The sequence below is a fragment of the Dermacentor andersoni genome, chromosome 5 (assembly GCF_023375885.2).
Source record: "Dermacentor andersoni chromosome 5, qqDerAnde1_hic_scaffold, whole genome shotgun sequence".
Taxonomy (NCBI): domain Eukaryota; kingdom Metazoa; phylum Arthropoda; class Arachnida; order Ixodida; family Ixodidae; genus Dermacentor; species Dermacentor andersoni.
The window spans coordinates 161,471,174-161,493,297 of NC_092818.1; the positions used below are offsets into that span (position 1 = coordinate 161,471,174).

The 22,124-nt window shown below is 45.3% G+C and overlaps 1 protein-coding gene across 1 annotated transcript; it reads left to right on the plus strand.

Moving 5' to 3' along the window:
• The first annotated feature begins 7,380 nt into the window (after nucleotides 1-7,380).
• LOC126531520 (sodium-dependent proline transporter-like) lies at nucleotides 7,381-13,110 on the plus strand. Its single transcript, XM_072288381.1, has 4 exons — nucleotides 7,381-7,809; nucleotides 9,847-10,385; nucleotides 11,063-11,819; nucleotides 12,477-13,110. Exons 1-4 carry the CDS (start codon nucleotides 7,558-7,560, stop codon nucleotides 13,053-13,055), a joined length of 2,127 nt encoding a protein of 708 aa, XP_072144482.1. The 5' UTR covers nucleotides 7,381-7,557; the 3' UTR covers nucleotides 13,056-13,110.
• Nucleotides 13,111-22,124: the final 9,014 nt, after the last annotated feature.

A 22,124-nucleotide genomic window follows, 5' to 3' on the forward strand; every position in this document is an offset into this window, starting at 1 on the left:
ACTACCAGTTTTGTGGCTTGGAAATGTCCTCGTTAACATAACCGACAAAGGTGACCAATGTGGTGTGGTCACGTGCCAGTGCCGAGAAGTGCGTTAGCGCGCTACACTCGATGTCCCATCCGGGCGTTGGGTATATGGGCTTGCTTCTGGAGGTAGGAGCCATAGATGATCACAGTTTTCGACATGTTGTTCACTGTGATGCATTTTTTTGCTTTCTTAGGAGGGGGGGGGGGGGGTTATTATCCATTGCTGATGATGATAGTTTTTGCTCGCATTTTTCTGTCCGCGGGCATGATTGTGCCGTTGGGGGGTAGCAGTAAACAGCTTCGCTGTAAAAAAATACAGCAATTGTGTCTGATGCTTCATTCCCGGAAAGCAAAGCAGATGTGGGGATTGTGGCAGCATCGTTGAATTGATCTGTAATTTAGATATCTCGCCTCACACCCACCTTTCAATGTCAGTTGCCAGTAATCGTCCTATCACTACGTAAGTTATCTTTATAATTGCCGTCAGCAGCAACCTAAAAAACTGTATTCTGTTTGGTCTTTGCTAGGTATAGAAAAACATTTGGCTGTGGCTTAACTCGGCTAACCCTTCGTACGCAAAACGAAAGCTTGGTTTAGCCTGGTTAAGTGTTGGTTTCACTTGGTTAACGTTTGATTTAGCTGTAATTATTATACTTAGGTATACAATCATCGTTAATTAGGTCAGGTTTGACGGCTGTGCCTAGGTCGTTGGCTAGACATGACTGTGATTGGGCTTGGGTAGACACGCATCGTTAGCCGGCGATATCCGCGGGGTGGTCAGACGCCGCTTGGCGGCGACGGCTCAAAGCCTCGCGCTCCCGCGCAACGCTCAGAGAAAACGGTTATCCACGGCCAGCGTGCTGAATAAATTTGTGTGGTATGTGCTGTTCAACAAACACGCGCACTCAAGTGTAGATGTGACAAGGGTTTTGTGAGCCAAGACGTTTAAGTTAGGTGGAGCAATACCTATTTGCGACATAAGAAACCAAGAGTACAAGTACCAGAATTATTAATCCGAATGATGTGATGAGGCCAAGATAAATCAGGGGAGATATGAATGCCTAGGTGTTTGACGTCGGCAGCATCATGTGCAGTATCGTTGAGAAAGCAAGGAGCAGGTATATAGTTACTTCGATGGTGAAATAGGATTAGTATTGTTTTGTTAACATAAAGCGACATAAGTCATTTACTGCACCAGACTTGGATTAGTTGCAAGTCATGCTGAAGGATGGAAACGTCAATGGAAGCCAGTATATACGACAGTCATCAGCGAAGACTGCGTTCATCTAAGGAATTGATGGGATGTTAGTTCCTGAATAACAGAATGACGTCTTTTTGGTATAGAACGTTGATAGCTGTAGTAGGGAATCGTGGAACAATAGCACAAAGGAAGTGTCATTGTGGCAGTATAGCAAACCCACTGCAATTCCAAGGGAAGCAATATATTCACTGGTGTAGATAATAAACTCTTATAATAACTCTAATAATAATAATAATAATAATAATAATAATAATAATAATAATAATAATAATAATAATAATAATAATAAACTCTAATAAAGTTCTTGTCACTGTCACTGTGGATTTCACATGACATATTGCAGCAATAGGAACTCCCTGACCCCCCGAATCGCCAGGTCCGTGTTTAATAAATAAACAGGTCGGACTCTGTGAAATATGGCTGAGAGAGAGAGAGAGAGAGAGAGAGAGAGAGAGAGAGAGAGAGAGAGAGAGAGAGAGAGAGAGAGAGAGAGAGAGAGAATAATACTTAATGAGAGAAAAAGCGGAAAGGTTGGCTGAAGGAGCATGTCCTTGGCCTGCTACTCCACACTGAGGTTAGGGGAAGGGTAAACAGGAGATTGCTGAATTATCGATGTCTTGTTTAACCTAGCCCATTCTTGGGCCACCGGGCATGTGCCACCGTGACACATGAGCAGATTTAAGCCTTTTTATGCCCGTGAAACCCTTGTTCGCTGGCTAGCTTTTATCATTAGGCTTTGTATAACCTTGCGCCCTGCCATTTTTCTTTTCATTCCGCTTAACTTCTGTTTGCAAGCGTCTTCTTCATTCCTTTTTCTGTTATTGTTTATTAAGTATTGTAACTATACTTATTTATTCCCCTCTCACCTAGTACTCCCACTTTGCCAACTGTGAGGTATATAAATAACTAAATAAATAAATAAATAAATAAATAAATAAATAAGCACGTGCCATTCATTTCTCTGCGTGCACCTCACCCCATCCCCCCCTCAACAAAGATCGCTGTGTTGTTGTCTCGCAGTGCCCATCCACATTAACTGCTGTTTGCATTTTGGTGTAGTTTGTGAACAGTGTAGTGCATGAATATTACATGACATTAAGGTTGTGACCTATGCGGTGCATAAACAAACCGTGCAAATGATAACATGTTGCATTGTTGAAAATAAGGACATTTGTATATATCGCAGCTACTTTAGCAGCATTTGAAGGACTACTGATAAAGACGTCACCTCGCATAGATTCCGACAAGTGCGCTGAATCTGCTTTCTTTTTTTCTTATTAATGTGGTCGTTACTGCGTGGTCACATCTTGAAGATTTGTAAACAAAGTTGAACAAATTACTTGGTTGCAACATATTTCAAAAATGCGTACGTCACTGCGATTGCAATACCAGAACACGATACAAACGCACGCACAGTTTCGGATGGGGACAAGTGCTCAGGACAAACTCCACAATCTTTGGATCCAGAAACTTTTGCAAGTGAACAGTTCCATTTCATCGCTGTTAATGAGAAGGAGAAGGAAAGGTAAAATTTGTTCATGAAAAGAAATCGGATTGATGAGTTCAAAGATATAGTCATTGCTTAATACTTTCGAAACGAATAATTGTAGCTTGCTATTGACATTGAAGCAGCCTTTCGACAGCAAGAAAAGGAATCAAATTTTCCAGCTTCGAGCATTAAATTGCAGACAGTTCAAGCGGACACAGAATTCTGGAAATAGAATATGTTTCGGCTTACCATATAGGAATGAACATTAAGCTTTCCCTTTGTACTTTCTTTCTTTGGCTGAGTAATCTAGTTTGAAATGACTCCCATTAGCACGTCGTAACAATGTTGATCTAATACCAGTTAAACACATGACTAGCTAAAGAAATCTGTATGATTGCTATATATTACAGTCAAGCAACTATAACACCTAATAACATTAATAATAATATTCTAATAATATTTATTTGCACAAAACAGGCTAACCGTGGGCTGCGTGCGAAGCTGAGCAGAAACGTGAAAAACCGTGGTCTTAGGTTCCTAGATTATGCATTGCACGTATTGATACGGCCTTCTTGTTAGAGGTTCACGGTATATAGCAGTGCGAGGCGCAGCACAACAAAGTGGACGATAGGCGTGTCTTTTAGAATGGTTTAATGCCGCATGCAGGTTTCTACACAAGTAATGGTAGCTGCTCAAAGATATGATGTGTCAGCTTTTGCGCCTTTAGAAATATTCAGATGACTTCTATATATATATATATTCACAGTCCACGCGTTCCAATGGACGAACCAGGCTAGCACTAAGGTTGAATTTCACAACACAATATCCGTTCCACGTTCAGTAATCGCAAGCAGATCATTTGCGGCTTCCTTCATGGGTAGACGTGAGCTTTCGGGTTGGTGCTCGTTGCTGCGTTTGGTGCAAGAATATGGCGAGTAGCAGGCACCACTTATGCTCAATCACGAACAATATGCACTCGTAATTTCTCCAGAAGCTGACGCTGAGCACGGGTAGCGTGATGATCTTGTTGCGCAGACACGTCGATGTCGCTGCAGCCGGATTCCGAATACAGCATATGTGGTTACGGTAGCTATATGGGCTTGTTGATAGGTCATCTTGTAATTTGTTGTAGCGCAGGCAGAACGACACGGACACAGAAGGCACGTGCGACAATAAAAAGCGCTGACGAACCGGCTGCAGATGCTTACGCACGCCGTGTCTCTTCGCACTGAACTTCAGAAACCTCCATTTCCCACTCGAAAACAAACTTAAACTTCAAAAGCTTTTTAAATTACAAAGCACGCGTATGGTTTGCTTCTTATAGACAGATATCAGTGCTGTGCAGCATCGAAGATACATGTATACTAGATACTATCTTAGATACTCTTTGGGTATATTGTATCTGTATCATGATACGTCTGGCAAGACGTGTATCAGTATCTGTATTTCCGTTACATGAAAGAATGTATCGTGTATCTTAAGATACAAGTTACTGGCTATTGTATCATCTCCATGCGAAACTTTAAACGTTGGCTGAACTCCGCTTCTCAAGCTGATACTGCTGCCACTAAGCCACCTGAATTTCCACTGGCACTGAATTGTCTACTGAATGAGGTTTTATTATTAATAGACAAGATACAGTACAAGGGAATATTATACAGGAGGAGGTCCCGAGGTCAAAGACTGTAATGGGACCTCCTGTACAGCGTATAAGTAAAAATATAGGCAACAGTGACAACAGATGACGTAAAATATTAAAAAAATAGCAAACATGGTATTGGTTTATGTTTAGCAGTACTAATACAAATCAGCTACAGACATGTTAGTAAAAAGGTATAACTATTATTACATTCGACTAATTACATAAGTAACTATAACGCGACTATGAAAGTAAAGTAATAATGAGACATAACCAAACTGTGTGACCTTAACGCCACGCTGAAATGTCGTAGCTATTAATGGTGTCGCCTGTATCGTGTTTCGACGTATTCGCTCTGCTTGTGTGATACGGAACCGCCTTTACATTTTACTTAGACATATTTATCTTTTTTTTAGCTCACCCTTGTAATTCTTACTGTTACAAATTACCAGCCAATCGGAGCTATAAGTGGCCGTAGTGTGAATAGCGGCAGTATCCTGCGACGCTTTGTGCCATGGGCTACGATACGTATGAAACGTTTTTGGACTGCATAAGTTTTCTCGTAGAAGAAAAATTTCAAAAGGGTTTCACGTTAATGAATATGATGCTAATGAACGCTTTACGCCAGCAGATACGTAAATATGAAAGGTCATTGCAGCTTTATGTGCTCTCTGTATACAGGATGCGTTAAAAAGAAATGTCGCTACCAGCGTTGTTGGTGCTTTACACCTGTCCGGTGATCCGGTATTGCGTAAATGGTAATACATTTACGGACAAGTTAGAACACCACAGCGGTACTTGTGCCATCGTCCATAAACTTCTTATTCACGTTCTTTTAATCAGACGGTGACCCGCTAGCCGGTCGGCAAACAGAGCAGCGACTGGCATCAATTACAAACAAGCGAAAACCGTTGACAGCGCAGCATATAAACAGCTTTCATGTTAAGCAGCTAAACCAACCCCAATAAATTGTTTCGGAAATAATATATGCAGGGTGTCCTAGCTAACTTTAGCCAGAGCTTAAACATATGCAAATGCCCCGTTGCTGAACAGAGCAAAGGTAACGTTGTTTGCCGTTGCTTGCAGATACTCAAACTATCTTTGTTTTCATACTACGTACTGTTTAAGCGCAGAATTTACAACCACGAAGGCACACACACGGGGCAGGCGCTAACTTCCAACTAACATTTCATGTAAGACGTCGTAAATATGCAAAGAAAAACAGACAAGAAGAAACAGAAAAAACAAGAATGAACATAACTAATCATTTGATCGTATCGTCTAACATGTGTACCTTACTAAACAATTGTCACCAACTTCCCTCAAGAAAGCATATTTCTTTGGCAGATAAACAAAGAGACGGTGGGCTGACGCACTCGTAATCATAACTACTCATTATCGCAGCTTCCCCGATCCCGTGCGTGCCCCGATCTTTGTCTCTAAACAATACTGCAGTGTTGTCAAGATATCGCTTGCACTTAGTCTCAGCAGTATGACGCCATGTGTCCCTATCCTCCCTTTTTCACGTTCTTGTGCTCCCTTAACTACTCGTTTAGGCATCGTTCCGCCTGCCCTACGTATGTTTTGCCACAAGATAGTGGTATCCAATAGACAACACCTTCATCGAATGTGACGAATTCTTCCTTCTACTTTACTTTGCTCCCCTTCCTGTGCCTTTTCACCGGCGATGTCACGCTGCACAACTTGGTTCATTTGTACGGGGCTGACATGACGACTTTCACGCTTGCATTCCCGCCCAATCTTCTTGAGACGATGTGACATCGTTTGCAGATATGGAATGACGGACACCTTCTTTTGATCTGACTTTTCATTTTCGTGCACCTGATCAGTCACGCGTACTTGCTTCGTCTTGCGGAGAAGAGCCTCAGGCACCGAAACTGTCAATTGTTTAAGATAGCCTGCTGAAGCTATGCGCTGTATTTACATTTCGAAGCTTTCATTTACGCGAGGCACGCCCGACTTCTTAAGTGCATTATGTAGACACATATGAACGATTCTTCTTTTTACTAGCTTTGTGTGAGCCGACGGTAACGGGGGTTTCTGTCAGATCGGTGCACGCGCGAACTCGTGGAAGCTGCAATAACGAGTAGTTATGATTATGAGTGCGTCAGCCCACCGTCTCTTTCGTTATCTGCCAAAGAAAGATGTTTTCTTGTGGGCATTTGGTGACAGTTGTTTAGTAACGAACACATGTTAGACGATGCGATCAAATGATTAAATATGTTTATTCTTGTCTTTTCTGTTTCTTCTTGTTTGTTTTTCTGTATAAATTTATGACATCTTGCATTAAACGCCATTTGCAAGTTCGCGCCTGTCCCGTTCGGGTTCCTTTGTGGTTGTAAATTCTGCGCTTAAACAGTGCCTAATATGGATTACCAACTAGCCCGAACCAACGCTTTACTCTATCTTTTGTCATTCAGCCTAATTAGATAATTCGTATTAATTAATCATTTAATTCTCAGATGTTATAATTAGATGACAAGTGTCAATTAGAAAATTGTAGAACGACATGAATAACTCCCGATACAGCTTTCTGTTGCTCAATACGTGCTACATAGAGGTGTTTTTCCCAGCGTGAAAGAAGTCCGCGAATACACGCAGAATGCCTCGAGCAGCCAGTCACACGGCAAAATTAAAGAATTTTTCATTGTTGCCATTTTACTGAAAACCAAATCAACGAACCAACCAACCAGCGAGCAACGCGGATTTTTCATGTTAGATTACGTAAGCCAGTGACATTATTAATGCGACGTGCATTCTTAATTACTTTATATTTAAGTAATTCGTTTTTTATGTGAAATAATATTATCAATAATTTCTAGCAGTCGTATTCTCACTGCTACTAATCATACTGCCCACCATCTCTCATGTCTTATTATTCTACCAACTTGACGAATCCCCCGTTGTGGGTGTGTGTCATTCTCTGGGATCATTACAATGCACTGAGGCCAGGGTGACGTCAACGACGAAGAACGCACGCGAGCGCGCACCACTCGCTCTCGTGCCCCACGTGCGTGACCTTCTAGAAGCCATTTGAACGACCGGGCCACGCCTCGTCTCGGCGCACTCCTTTAGCCTGTGGCAGCAAGCTTTTCCATCCCAATCCCTCGCCAAGATCAGCATGAGCGCCTTCAAGGAGAAGTGGTCGACCAACCTGGAGTTCATCTGCTCCTGCATCGGCTACTCCGTGGGGCTGGGCAACCTGTGGCGGTTCCCGTACGTGGCGTACAAGAACGGAGGCTCTGCCTTCCTGGTGCCCTACATCATCATCAACGTGCTCATCGGCCGGCCGATCTACTACGTGGAGCTCCTCCTAGGTCAGTTCAGCGGTCAAGGACCCCTGGGCGCTTTCCGTATGTCGCCCATGTTCCAGGTGAGCGTCTCGTCGAGCGCGAAGTGCCCGTAGATGTACCGGAGAAATTTCTCGCCGAACACAGCCCAGTTTTGGCCGCAGAAGCTGCCCATCTTTGGCAATAAAAAGCAAAAAGAACGCAGATCAACGAGCAACTTTGCATTCTCAGGATCGGCACTCCCCCCCCCCTTTGAGTCTCGTAGATCAGCCTTCTTTATCTTGCGTCGACACGAACAACGAAGAGCGGTTAATGTCATGTACAATAGTAGTAGTATTAGAAAAAGTTAAGCTAGTTGATTTAAAGCTGAGGCTAGCGAGCGCTACTGGAACAACGAAAGTATTGACAAAGAGGTGTGACACAGTTGGTTATAGAAGGCTCCTGCATACTTCGCTTAACGGGCTCGAAGAAAGATTTTGCGCTTACCACTGCATTGTTTTGTCTCAATTTTACAGAAGGCGCGCATCTTGGAGTCTACGTCATTCATTGTAACCCTTACCGCAGTTACTTGGCTGGTTTATTTAAATAAAGCGCAAATTTGGCTTCACCTATGCGGATGCGAGCTGCTGCCGCGATGGCACAAGCATAAACTTGTGTCGCCGTCGCGGCAGCAACTCGCATCCCCATAAGCGAAGAAAAATTTTCACTTAATTGCCTGCGTTATTTTGTTTCTTTAACTGTGGCAAGTGTGGGCTGCAATGCGGTAAATTCGATCCTACTGCAAAAAAAAAAAAAAAAAAAAGCTGCAGAGACAAGACTGCTTACGTGTGGGAATGTGAAAACATTATACTGTTTGTCAATCTTGAAAGGTAATAAACGCACTCATGAACGCACACACTAGGCACACTTTTAGTCAGCCAGGACCATGTCGCCGCGGTGGCGTCGGGGAAGCGTGCTCATCTCGCACCCAGATTCGATTCGCACCAAGACCGAAACGCATCAAATTTTCTTTTCAAAGCCACTTTGTTTACAGGAACCTCCCCTGAGTAACTTGGCGTCAATCCTAGCATTTCTTGGAAGTGTTTTGTGCTCTTCCCGCCGTCGGCCCTTTTTGGTACCATCTATCGATTACGCGGACGCCGACATATTTTCGCCTAAAGGAGCATGTAATGCGTTTGCATAAAAATTTCAGCCAGAACAGTGCGGTGGTAAACACAAAATCTTTTTTTCTTTTGGAACACGCTAAGTGAAATATGTAGGACCCTGTATTTGTTGCGTGGTCAGAGTGGGCTGTGTTGGTGCCGATATTTCTAGGGAAGGGCCACCGTGGGCAGGGCCGAGGTGCCGCCATCGGCACTGTGACACTGCCACTTGGGGCGTCCTAGTCGGCGTCGAAACTGAACTGAATACAACAATAGTCCCAGTCTGCTCGACTCGCGGGGTCAGAGCTGTTCTTGCTCGTCACGAAGGTCCTCCGCCGGGCGGTGTTACTGAACTCTGTCCGTTGAGTACTTTGCCGTTCATGCAGCGTTGTCGTGAAACATCGCTAAACCAGCTGCCTCTTTGCAGCTTAAGAAATCAAAAATGTAAACGGAATGACAGATGTTTCTCCAGCACACATATGATCGGGACCGATAGCCACGGGTGCATTTAGAAGCCGAGAAGTAACTCCCGGTCCCACGGGCATTTCGCAATGGAATCGTATCGGGATCGAATTTCTCAATCACGATTGGCTCCCTTCCACAGCTTACTCTAAAAAACCAATCGCTATTAAAAAACTATATTCCGATCGGGATAGATCGCGATCAAAATTTCCTCCTCTGAATGGAGTAAAAGACGTATAGAAGTGTTTTGATTAGTTCGCGCGTTTGTGAACGTTAATAGGTGTTTCAATCACTTCGAGGCGCCAGTAAACGAGAGCATGAAGGAGTCATTAGTTCGATAACTCCGTCTTTAAGGGTTTAAGCATGTTGGCCCACCTGGTAATGGCATTTCAGACCATTAAACGATGATGTAAACCCATGCGTCGCATAATATCGCTTCCCACAATGCGTAAGATCTGCATAGTTTTTTTTTTCTTTTTGCACAATTTGGCTTTTTTTCCTTCTCGCACGCCGCAGGGCAATGCATTCGGCATGATGTGGGGCGCTTTCGTGACGACCATCTACTACCAGATGATAATCACATACGCCGTGCTCTACCTCTACCACTCATTCAAGAGCCCGCTGCCGTGGACAGACTGCTACGAATGGTGGGGCGTTCCCCTGGAAGGATGCTTCGCACGCCGCAAGATGAACCGCGTGTGTGCCAACATCCGCAAGAGCGTCGTCATCGCGGGCATCAACGACACACAGGTCGAGTCGCCCGTCGTGGTCACCTACGAGGGCAACAGTGTGCTGCTGTCGCAGAGTGAGTACAACAGCCGCTTCGCCGGCTGCATAGACGCCAACGCCTCGTCGGTCGACATGTTCTACAACCGAGTGGTTCTCAACGCGTCGTCTTCCTTCGAGAAGGTCGGCTTCGTGCAACCCAATCTGGTTATCTGTTACGCCATCTGCTGGGTCATCATATTCCTCATCATATTCAAAGGAATAAAGGTCAGTGATGTGGTTTACGTGTCATCCGGCAGGCCTGAAGCGATGCTCTACCCGCGGCAGGCGTGCGCGGCAGGCCGTCGGACTGCAGCATATGCCTTTCACCTAGAAACAAAAAAGCATGAGAAAGTGTATTGTCATCTAGGTTGTTTTGAGCCTTTGTTTAAAGGAATAGGTGGTCATTCGCGCACCTTGCTGCGAGTAAGGCCAACACGCGATAGGAGGTTAGATACGTCAATAGCTCTAAAAAGTTTCATGCAGAAGAGCCAGAATCTTAAAAAAATCTACATTTTGTTGCGCGTTGTCCTTTTAGACCATTGGTCAGGCGTTATCCAGATCGCAAGGATTTTGAGGAAGCTTTTTGTGCACGTATAGATGAAATCATTCTTTTTTGTCGAAATTAAATATTAAATCACCTATTTTCTTATTTTGTGAGTGCTAAATGTGTTAAAGTGATAAATACAGTGTTAGTGTCAAAACGTGTTAGGGTTCGTGATAGCAACACCAAGCTCGCGTACATTGACGCCAGGACATTAAAGTTGGAGCCGGAGCCCAATCTTGTGTCAGACGAGGAACAGAAAGGATGACGCCAACAATTAAAAGCTGGTATGTTCTGGTATCGAAGGCGGTACATGTGTTCCCACTATTGCTATGCGTACAGATCTGCATAAACAAGATGGCTTGCACGTGACGTCACGGGCACAGCTTGCCACCGCAACGGTTTACCAATATGGTGGCTAAGGTGGCGTCAGCGTAATCCATCTACAAGCGCTGAAATAGTGCCTTGCCGTGGTCCTGTTGAGAACCGACGTTTTCAATACGTGAGGTTCACTGCACGTTTGCCTGTACTAAGGCTTTCTCTCTCTCACCCATCGTTGCAGGTGGTTGGTAAGGTGGTCCTGGTGACCGCCACGGCCCCGTACGTCATTCTGACCGTCATGCTTATTCGTGGCATCACGTTGCCCGGAGCCAGCATCGGCTTGCGGTACCTCCTCGTGCCCCAGTGGGACACGCTGTTGAGCCCGACTGTGTGGCGTGCGGCCACTGAGCAGACCTTCTACTCGCTAAGCATTGGCACCGGGGGTCTTCTGGTGTACGGCGGCTACCAGCCGTTCCGCAACGACATGTCGTCCAGCGTCGTCTTCATCTGCTTCGTGGATTTTCTGACCAGCGCGTTCGCCTCCCTGGTGGTGTTCTCGGTCCTGGGAAACATGGCGCACACTCTGGACATTCCCATCGCGGACGTGGTCGCCGCGGGGCCAGGCCTCGCTTTCATCACCTACCCCGAGGCCCTGTCCCTGATTCCGTTTCCCAACCTGTGGGCGGTGCTGTTCTTCGCCATGCTCTTCTTTCTGGGCGTCGACTCGCAGATGGGCAACTGCGAGTTCCTCACCAATTCCATCCAGGAGCTATTCCCCTTCTTCGCGAAGAAGCGCAGCGCGACCGCCTTCATGTACTGCTCGTTCTGCTTCCTCATCGGATTGTCCCTCACCACGCAGGTGGGGCTTTTTTTTTTTTTTTGAGGGGGGGGGGGGGGGGTATTGCAACCACTGCGTGAACGGGACTAAGATTATGGGAATACACGACACGGGCTATGATGTTTTGTTGAGGTTTGTTGCTGACGGGCGAAAGATATAGCCATTGAAAACCAAGCCAAATGATCATTGCACAATGTACACCGTACCAACAAGCCCTGCTAACCACCATATGTGGGGTTATTTATTTCTGGTCATTTGGAAATTCTTGCAGCATGAAACAACGAGTGATGAGACGAGAAGATTACGCACCCGTGTGCAGCCTTTTTGTTTTATCTCACGTTTTTCCGTGCTCCAAGACGTTCAAAACGAATCGAGTGGGCCAGTCTCTCAGAAATGATTGCTTGAACTAATTTATTACATTTCACCCTCCAGTTTTATGCTTCGCTTAGTTACATTGTAATGTGCAAAACTACATAATAAGCTCAACGCTACCATAATTGAAGACGCTTAACAGCAGCTTGCTCAGAAATGAATTTAACTGACTCGCGTGAAAACTCAAATTACGCTATCGGGTTTCCGGATTAAGTTTTTTTGCCTTAACATATCTGCACGGAAATTAGCCTGCAAACAGCGACTGTTGTTAGCCTATCTCCCTGCTGGTCCACTGCGAACGCGCAGGCTGGCCTGTACGTCCTAACGATCCTGGACAACTACTTGGGCGCCCTGATCGTTCTCTTCACCTGCCTGGGCGAAGCCATCATCGTGGCGTGGATATACGGCATGAACCGCTTCTGCTTCGACGTTACTTTCATGACGGGTAGCTGTCCTAGCTACTTCGTGGTCATTGCATTCAAGTACTGTGCGCCCGTGGTCCTGGGAAGTTTTCTGGTCTACAGTCTGTACGATTTCCCGCGAAGCAGCGTTGGCGATTACATCCTACCTCTGTGGGCCGACTTGTTCGGCTGGGCGTTGGCGGTGGTGGGGCTCGCACCGCTCGTCATCATCGCCGTGGTCAAACTGGCGCAGTGTCGATTCAGCTGGCGCCGAGCAGCTTACCCCGAGACCGACTGGGGTCCTAGTGAAACCAAGTACCGGGTCCACTACCGCGAGCGGCTACTTGAGGTCGGCCTCGCCGAGCTCCAATACCACAAGATGTCGGCGACCGCCTCCACTTCACCCAACATGGAACGACGGCCACCGTCTCGGGAAATCGGTAGCGAGAAACGCGTCTACCCGCGGCCCAAAGGGCTGATGTGAATTCTTTGACCCTCAGCGCAGAAAAGTTGAAGCAGCATCTTTAGGCTGGGAATAAATGCGCATGAGCACGACTTAGATATCGCCTACTTATTTATACTGTGATAGCACTATTTATTGATTTTACTTACACGGCCGAGACATGGTGTGGCGTGTTTACGTACAAACACGTATTGATGCACGGAATATCGCGTATCGAGTGATCAGCTTATCAAGAGGCGTGAGGAAAGTGTCTTGCGATACCAAAAATTTATTCTTCGGGTACTAATCTCTTAATCTACCAACCTAAAATATTTTCACTGTACAGTTTACAGCTTTTATGACGCTACAAAAAATGCTTGAGGCACTCGCTGCGGTGAGGGGGCCCTTGATAATAGTCTGTACGCTATCTTGATGGCCCCTCCCACCGTAGAGTTGGTAAATTGAGGAGGCCCCTTTTTACAGCGAGGCTGTATATGCATATAGGCGAAATGCTCTTGGTCCGACCACAGAATCGCTCCTGCGGGGGTATGAGCCATTGTTTATGGGGATATGAGTCATTGCTTTCGTATTACGTCACGGATGGACAAAGTTCTCGTTGGGTAGGCCTAGAAATGCTGACGCATTTAAAGCACATACATTTATCTACGTACTATTACAGGGAAGAAACGCAGAGGGGAACGGGGTTAAGACAATATCATGATGACCTAAGAAATACTTTTAAAGCGGAGCTGTATGTGCCTAAGTGACACGCTCGCAGTCCGACCACGGCAACCCTCCGGTGGAAGGTGCAGGGCGCTATTGGCTACGCCGATAGTGACGTCGTTTCTCCCCCCACTCCCCAGTAAAGGTATGGCGCACCATTGGCTACGCCGATAGTGACGTCGTTTCTCTCTCGCAGTAGAGCACGCGCGCAGAAGTCTCTCTCCGACTTCGCAATATATGACGGCCACACATCGTTCTCCCGAGCAGCAGCTGGCCTACGAGCAATAGCGCCGAGTGCAGGAGAGATCTTGTCGGCGTCACACCAACGCCTCGGCAGGAGGTCAGGCCCGCGATGCAGACTCTCATACTCTTATTAAAGGCGAACATTTTGCTCTGTTGAGAAGCATTATGACTATTTTCCACAAGAAGCGCTGAGCCTTATGTAGCCGTTCGCAGAAACGTTCATCTCCCGTATTGTCATGCAAACTGCGTATACCTGTCGGTTCCTTCGTTTTCAACGGCGCGACGTCACGGCTTTGTGCAGCCGGCGAGACTGCGCCGGCCGCTTATTTTCGTTACTGTCTTCTGGTTCGTGGTCGGTCAACGAACTCTTCAATTGTAAGTCACTGACATAATATAATTCGCGATAGTCTAGCTCTTAAATTAAGTCGCCGCAGGAATTATTAGGTTTCTACGACAGTCGCCTGCTCCTAGCAGCAAGGTCCCGTAAGCCTATAGCATTACGTTAAAGACAGTAGACAGCTTTAGCAGAGCTTTGCTTACGCTCCGCTCCGCACGCATTTCACGCGCACCGGTGGCACCATAGGATGCATTGATTTCGCTTATCTAACAAGCGCGTCTCTGAGTCGCCAGCGACGTGCTCTCATCTTGGCTATGAAACGACAAATATAGCAACTAGACGCACCCTGACGCTCCGCTGAATCGGGTTTCCTAGCGGACCGTGGGCAGCGTTCTACGTTCCGCTGCCGCTATGACCGTCGTGCGCATGCGCATCAGTGTTCTTGGTAGCGTTCTGCTGAGTGTTCAAATTATGATAAACGCCGGTATAAGTGGAGCGCACTGTAAGTGCTGTGCTACAACTGTCGAGTATGTCTTTGCACTCACTTTAAAGGGTCGCTCCTCGTGAGGGGCCATCCTAGGACTCGGGCCTGCCAGATCATAATTGAGCAGAGTCTCAATAAAGTTGCTACCACCACCACCACTCACTTTAAATATTAAGGTATGCGTAGAAATAATGTATTCTCTATTCTCTATTGTGTTCGTCACTAGGCGCGTTCTCGTTAGAGAACGCCCTGGCAGAAAGCCGGCCCGCGCCGGTGGGACATATAGAATATGAAACTATATCAGAGACCCACCATATAGGAAAGCAGTATGACCACCGGGGGGCCATCAATTATAAAAAGATAGCGCTGAATATCTGATCTGGCAATAGAACTGCCGAGGGTTTCTTCGGAAACGGGGAAGCCTGCAGCAGTTCCTTTTAGAAAAAGAAGCCCCATATGTTATAGCCCTGCAGGTGACTATGGGACCGGCAATATTATCGGGGTACAAATCCTACGAAGCCTCTGAAGAGAAAGCATCCGTTGTAACCCTTGTCAAAAAGAACCTGATGGTCAATCTTTTCATCTAAAAAATTTTCGATGTTTTCGATTGGATCGCCCATCCCGAGGCGGTGGTTTAGTGTTGATTGTCTCATCAAAAATCTGCCATAGAGCTACTATAGCATACCAGATAATGTCCCCAGACTGTGAAATCTGAGCACTGGATATAATACTCCCTGGTTGCACACCTTTTTCTATAATTAACACGTACTTTCCCGCTGGAGTACAAGATACCCGTTATCTAGATACCTCTATTGCTCGCAGTCAGAAGAACATCATGCTAGTGGGAGATTTTAATTCTCATCATGTATTGTGGGGTTTCCGAACGGACACTTGGGGCAAACGCTTGTGGAATTGGGTCTTAATGAATCATTTCTCCTGCTTAAATTCGAGAGCACATACTTTTTGGTCAGTCGCGATCTGCCCTAGATCTTTTTTTTTACTTGGCGCAATAAAGTATTATTATCATCATTATTATTATTATTATTATTATTATTATTATTATTATTATTATTATTATTATTATCTTACGTTTGCTACCCCTAGCATGACTGTCACCTTCTGGAAGACTGTAGATTCCGGAACTAACAGTGATCACCTTCCTATAATTTTTGAACTGCTTACTCCGTTAACTAGTTTAAATGATAATATGCGTACTTTTGTTAACTACGAAAAATTTTAAAATGCTTTAAAATCAGCTTTACAAGCCCAGGAGGGCATGGAGAGGGATATTAAAGCAATGAGCCTTTGTTCAATACTAAAACAGTAATAAAAAAAAGCTCAATTTGCTGTGAAATCTTATGAGGATGGATCATATTGTCCCTGGTGGAATTCTGAGTGCGAGTGAGATTTTAGACGTAGAAAAGCTGCATGGAAAAAGCTTTTATACAACCAGTGTCCTGTTAATTGGGCTGATTATACATATATAGCTACCACATTTAAACGAACAGACTCAAAAGCTAAGGAGCATTACGATTCCAGGCACTACACATAGCTTTCGAAGTCTAGCAATTAAAAAGCCCTGTTTAAGCTTCTTCGATCTCGCAAAGCTATACCGGCCCCCGTGAACGTCGAATCTGTCGTTCTATCAACAAAAGAGTTATCAGAATCACTTGAGAAAACTGCTCAAGGACTTGCGCGACGTTTCACACATAAATTGCCAATAGGACTAAAACATCCCTTGGTAGACGACTTTGTAGCAGTAACAGCGACAGAGCTTGAAGGAATTATTAATTCTTTGCCGGCGTCAGCCCCCAGTCCAGGTGAAATTACAACAGGAATGCTAAAAGCTGTATTTGATCATGCGCCTCAGGACCTACTAAACATAATAAATTTCTCTCTCAAGAATTCATGGGTTCCAAGAGAGTGGAGAGTAGCTAAAAGTATCCCACTATTAAAGAAAAAATCATCCGGACTTGACTTATAAAACATAAGACCAATTACTCTTACCTCAAATGTGGTCAAATAATAGAAAGGGTTCTTCACGGCCGTATAACAAATCTTATGCAGGATAATAGCCTTCTCAGTCCTTGTCAGATTGGATTTCGTCCGGGCCACACCATATGGTGCACCCATGTAGATTTAGAGAGCTGCATTAAACTTGCTCGCCGCAAACGAGAGTACGCAGCTTTGGTGACGCTAGATTTAGCAAAAGCATACGACTCTGTAGAACATTGCATTCTATTTGATAAGCTACACTCTACAAATTTCCCAAAATATATAACCGCTTGGATTTCTGAATTTATAAGGGATAGAGAGTTTTATTGTCACCAACACGGTATTTCGACGTCTAAACACAAGCAGACAAGAGGTGCACCACAGGGTTCCGTTCTTTCCCCTATTATTATTTAACATTTTGCTAAGCACCATTCCTTTGTCTCCGGAAGTACATGTTTATGTTTATGCGGACGATATCGCATTTTTTTCCTCCGCAAGCAATTTACATTCTCTACAACAGTCCTTGCAAAATTACTTAGGAATGCTGGAAACATGGCTAGAGAGATTAAGTATGTCATTAAATATTAGCAAAAGTGCGGTCTTAGTATTCCCATTAACTGCACAGGTACATATATCTTTGCAATACCGACAGGAAATCATTCCTCAAGTTGACGAAGTCAGGTACCTTGGTGTTATTTACGATGGCGAACTTACCTGGCGCAGTCACATGGAACATATTAAAACAAAGGCAGAACGAGCCGTAGCTATGCTTCGCCGGCTCAGCCACCGCCGCTCTCGACTACGCAGGGATACCTTACTGATTATTTATGAAATGTATGTTCGGCCCATATTAGAATTTGGCTGCGTAATATTTTCCGGTGGCCCCGCCTACAAAATTAAGCATTTCATACTTTTAGAAAGACAAGCCCTACGGTTATGCCTCGGGCTTCCTAGATTTGTTGCCAACGCTGTTTTATATCAGGAAGCTCATATACCCACCCTAGATTGCAGATTCCGCAGGCTTACGGTTCAGACATTTTAAAAAATTTATGCTTTTATCACTGAACCATATGAGTTTTTTCAGGTATCGGGGTCAAGATTCCACAGTCCTCAGATATTATTTGTGCAAGCACTGTGACAACAATTGGATGTGTCCATACGCCAAGTTTGTCATTCAAATGATGACTTAACAGACCTCAAAATTGAGTTCGAGGACATATTTCCGAATCATGCGAAACTGTTACCAAGGTGAGATTTAATCAATATCTTACACGACCACCTACACCAACTAACCACTGAAAATGTAATAGCCACTGACGCTTCTGTGTGCAATGAGAAGTCTGGAGTGGGGATCGTCTCTGAATCTCTACAATGGTCTTATATACTCCCTTCGCCTTCCCGATTTCACACCTATATTTCAAGCAGAATTATTAGCGATTATATTAGCGTTACGAAAACTCCCCCAAAACGACCCATTAGCTGTTATTGTGACCGACTCGCTATATATATGTGCAGCACTTACTGCATCTTTAGATACAAGAATTCAAAAAACATTTAGTTCGATGGTACCTCCGTACTTACGGAAAGTATGTTTGCTTTGGGTACCGGGACATCATGGGTTACACTTGAATGACATGGCCGATTCACTCGCACGAGCATCCCTCAACGGCCCTATCATATCTGTTTTGCCGACATCAGCTCATGTCACCGCGGCTAGGTACAGAAATTTTGCTATATCTCAAAACTCTGCAACATCCATACTAATATACCGTCTTCTGATTTCCACCATCTAGGCTTCCCATGAAATAATAATTGGTGTCCTTCAAGACAATTAGAAGTTTATTTTACAAAATTGAGATGTCGTATACCTCCGCTAAATTTTTACTTGCACAGGTCTGGTCTCGCTATGTCCCCTCTATTTTCTTTTTGCAGTGCACCTGAAACTATCGAACATTATTTTCTCTCCTGCCACCGCTTTATATGACAAAGAAAATTATTAGTACACTCATTCAACAAACTAGGGCTATCGCTAACCTCACCAACCATTCTATCTTTTGGTGCGACCTCACTGGGATCCAGCCACAGGGATGCTTTTCTTGCAATTTACAATTTTATTAGAGATACAAAAAGAGTACCTTGCTGACTTTCTAAAATTATTAATATTTTCTATTATTTCATTTATTTACGTCAACTTAATTTATCAAAATTCTTAACAATATTTTCATCACACGTCTAAATTACAGTTCTAGTCCCACGCTCCACAATTTAAATGTAGTTTGACTTTACTTCTAAGCATACGAAAACCACCTGCTTCTTGGTCAATCCCCCATAGTGGGTATGCGCCACTGTCTGGGACACAAGACAAGACAAAACCACGGTGTCAAAAGTAGAACACGTCGTCTTAGAAATCATACCGACACACAAGAACGACGGCAGCCTCTTTGTTTTAAACATCTAGCTATCCAAGACACAGGAGTTGCTTCGGGCCCCTGTTCCGCAAAACCCTAAAGAGAGAGAGGGAGAGAGAGAGAGAGAGAGAGAGAGAGAGAGAGAGAGAGAGAGAGAGAGAGAGAGAGAGAGAGAGAGAGAGAGAGAGAGAGAGAGAGAGAGAGAGAGAGAGAGAGAGAGAGAGAGAGAGAGCAAAAACAGGGAGGTCAAACAGACGAGCACCTGGTTTAGTATACCCTACACTGGGAGCGGGGGAAATAGGAATAGAAAGCAAAAAAGGGATAGAGTAAGCACTGTGTGCGTGTGGGAAGATGCGCATGGATGCCATAAACGGTCTCTTAAGTTGGTGCACTTCAAGTAGTCTACTAGTGCACGAATCACTTTTCGTGCCAGTGACTGTTGTGGCCACGGTCCGAGCATCTTTGACTCGGAGAGCGGTCTTGAGTCCACTCGGTTTGAAGTTGTCCGCAGAGAGAGGCGCTGTACGTCGTAGCCAGGGCAGGTACACAATAGGTGCTCGATGGTTTCCTCGCACCTACAGAAGTCGCACACAGGGCTCTGGGCCATTCCCACACGATAGGAGTAGGCGTTCATGAATGCCAGTCCCAGCCACAAGCGGCACACCAAGGTTGTTTCGCCGCCGGAAACGCTAGATGGCAGTTGTAGCCGTAGCATCGGGTCCGGTTTATGCAATCAGCAATTAAAGGCACTTGAACTCCAGAAGTCTTGCTACTGTTTGCGTGTAAGTAGGCGAACTTCTCTGGCAGCATCCGACCTCGCCAAAGGTATTGGACGCGTCTAGGTGTCTTCGTGGGCAGACCGGGCAGCCTTGTAAGCAAAGTTGTTGCCCTAGACATAGACATACCGTTGACATAGACAACCCTAGACGTAGCCAAGCGAAACACGGTGGTGGTAGTTAGGGAATTCAACGCGCCGCACCCCGCGTGGGGCTATCGCAGAGGAACTGTCAAAGGGCGTAATCTCTGCATAGACGCGCTACAGGAGGAGCTCACTCATTACGGGTCCTCAACAACCTACGTGCACGGCCACAGCATGAGCGTGGGCACCATACCCGACCTCACTTTTGATAGACGTGGACGAAGAACTCCTCGCGAGCGGAACCGTGAAAACGGACAACCCCGAAGTTGCAAATGAATCAGCCATAGCATTAGAGGTAGCCTCCACCAAAGCTAGAATTATCATAAGCTACTCGAAGATCGCAGTTAATAATTTCACGAAAGGACGCATCTCGCCAGAGGCGCTTGAAATTCTAAATAATAACAGTGACCATCATAGCGGGACGATCCAAATTATTTGGGCGCCCGCCCACTCCTCTCTCCCCAGCAACGAGGCCACTGACAACATAGCTCGAGGACTTACTCGCCGAACAAGTGAGCCGGTCTAGCCGTGAACGAAAGGAGACAGCATGGTCATGCAGCTACAAAGAAATCACCGATTACTATCGGCTGGGAAGGGTCCGGTACCCGCAAGCTCATCCCGAACCAAGAAGCAAGCGGTGGCCCTAGCGCCTCCTGCAAACAGACAGGTATCCTAAATCCAGTGGTCTGCAGTAAGTTCTCTCCTGAGCAATAAAATGATCAATGTAAATTATGTAGGGGCAGAGCGGACCTGCCATATACTCCGTGGGCATGCTCGAATGCTGCTCCTTACGAGGGCTGTAAAATTCCAAATCGGCAGTAGTGAGATACCCTGCTGCTCAGCTCAGATAAGCGAGATCAGGTCGTCTGCTAGGCGGAGGGAGGCCGCGTCCAGTCCCGTGATAGCTGGCATCAATAAAAGTTGACTCTCTCTATCTCTCTTTTTGAAAGCAAGTGCTGCTACTTTGCTTCCACATCCTAGAAAGGCTGAACGTCTATGTTGTTACTTTTGTTCACGTGCACGTTGTTCTAGCCTAGATCCCGCTAGATCCGTCGTAGGCTGTTGTCTTTACTATCGTTAAATAGCATGAGGGCAGTGGCGTAGCAACGGGGTGGGGGGCGACTGAAAACCTATGGGCCCCGGGTGCCAGACGACCTAGCTACGCCACTGCATGAACAAATGGTGAACTAAACATTGAGAATTAGAAATATGGCTGTCCACATCGTACGTTACTCCGTCTGTGACCTACCAGAAAGCGCTACGCCTTCGATGTTGTCCGAAATTACGCCGCACCTCCTAACGGTCTGCTAATCAGCCTGGTGTTAACAGCGAAAAACGTAGATGGGACACGAGATGAGAGGACGACAACACAAGCGCTGACTTTCAACAACGTTTATTTGCAAGAAACACTGCTTCTTATACCTTTTCCCACCCGTGTCACAGGCACATCATTGCACATCATGTGAAACGCGCACTTTATTTGCACTCAAGATAATGATTGTACGTGCAAAAGCTCAAGTTATTTTTTTTTATATTAACAAGGGCGGCGTGTTTAGCATGATTTGCAATGACGTGTCTGTGGCACGTGTGGGCAAAGGTATAAGAAGCCGTGTTTGTTTCAAATAAACGTTGTTTCAAATAAACGTTGTTGAAAGTGAGCGCTTGCGGTGTCGTGTTCTCGTCTCGTGTCCCGTCTACGTTTTGCATTGTTAACACCAGGATGGAAAACCGACAAGCCCAAGCTGCTATTCTAGCTGGTAATCAGGTAGGTCAGGAAATGAGAGCTTCTATATTATTTTCGTTTCTATGGAAGTGTTTGAGATGTAAGTGATAGCTGGTGTTGATTTTGTTGCGTTTGTTATTGATAAGAACGCGAAAATATGAGACGATGAAAAACAAAACTACGGCCGGAACAATGCTATGTTTTTGTTTATTATTCATATGTTCAAACAATGCGCTATGTTCCTTTAGCATTTGTCTGCCGACGTCCAAGTTTTTCACG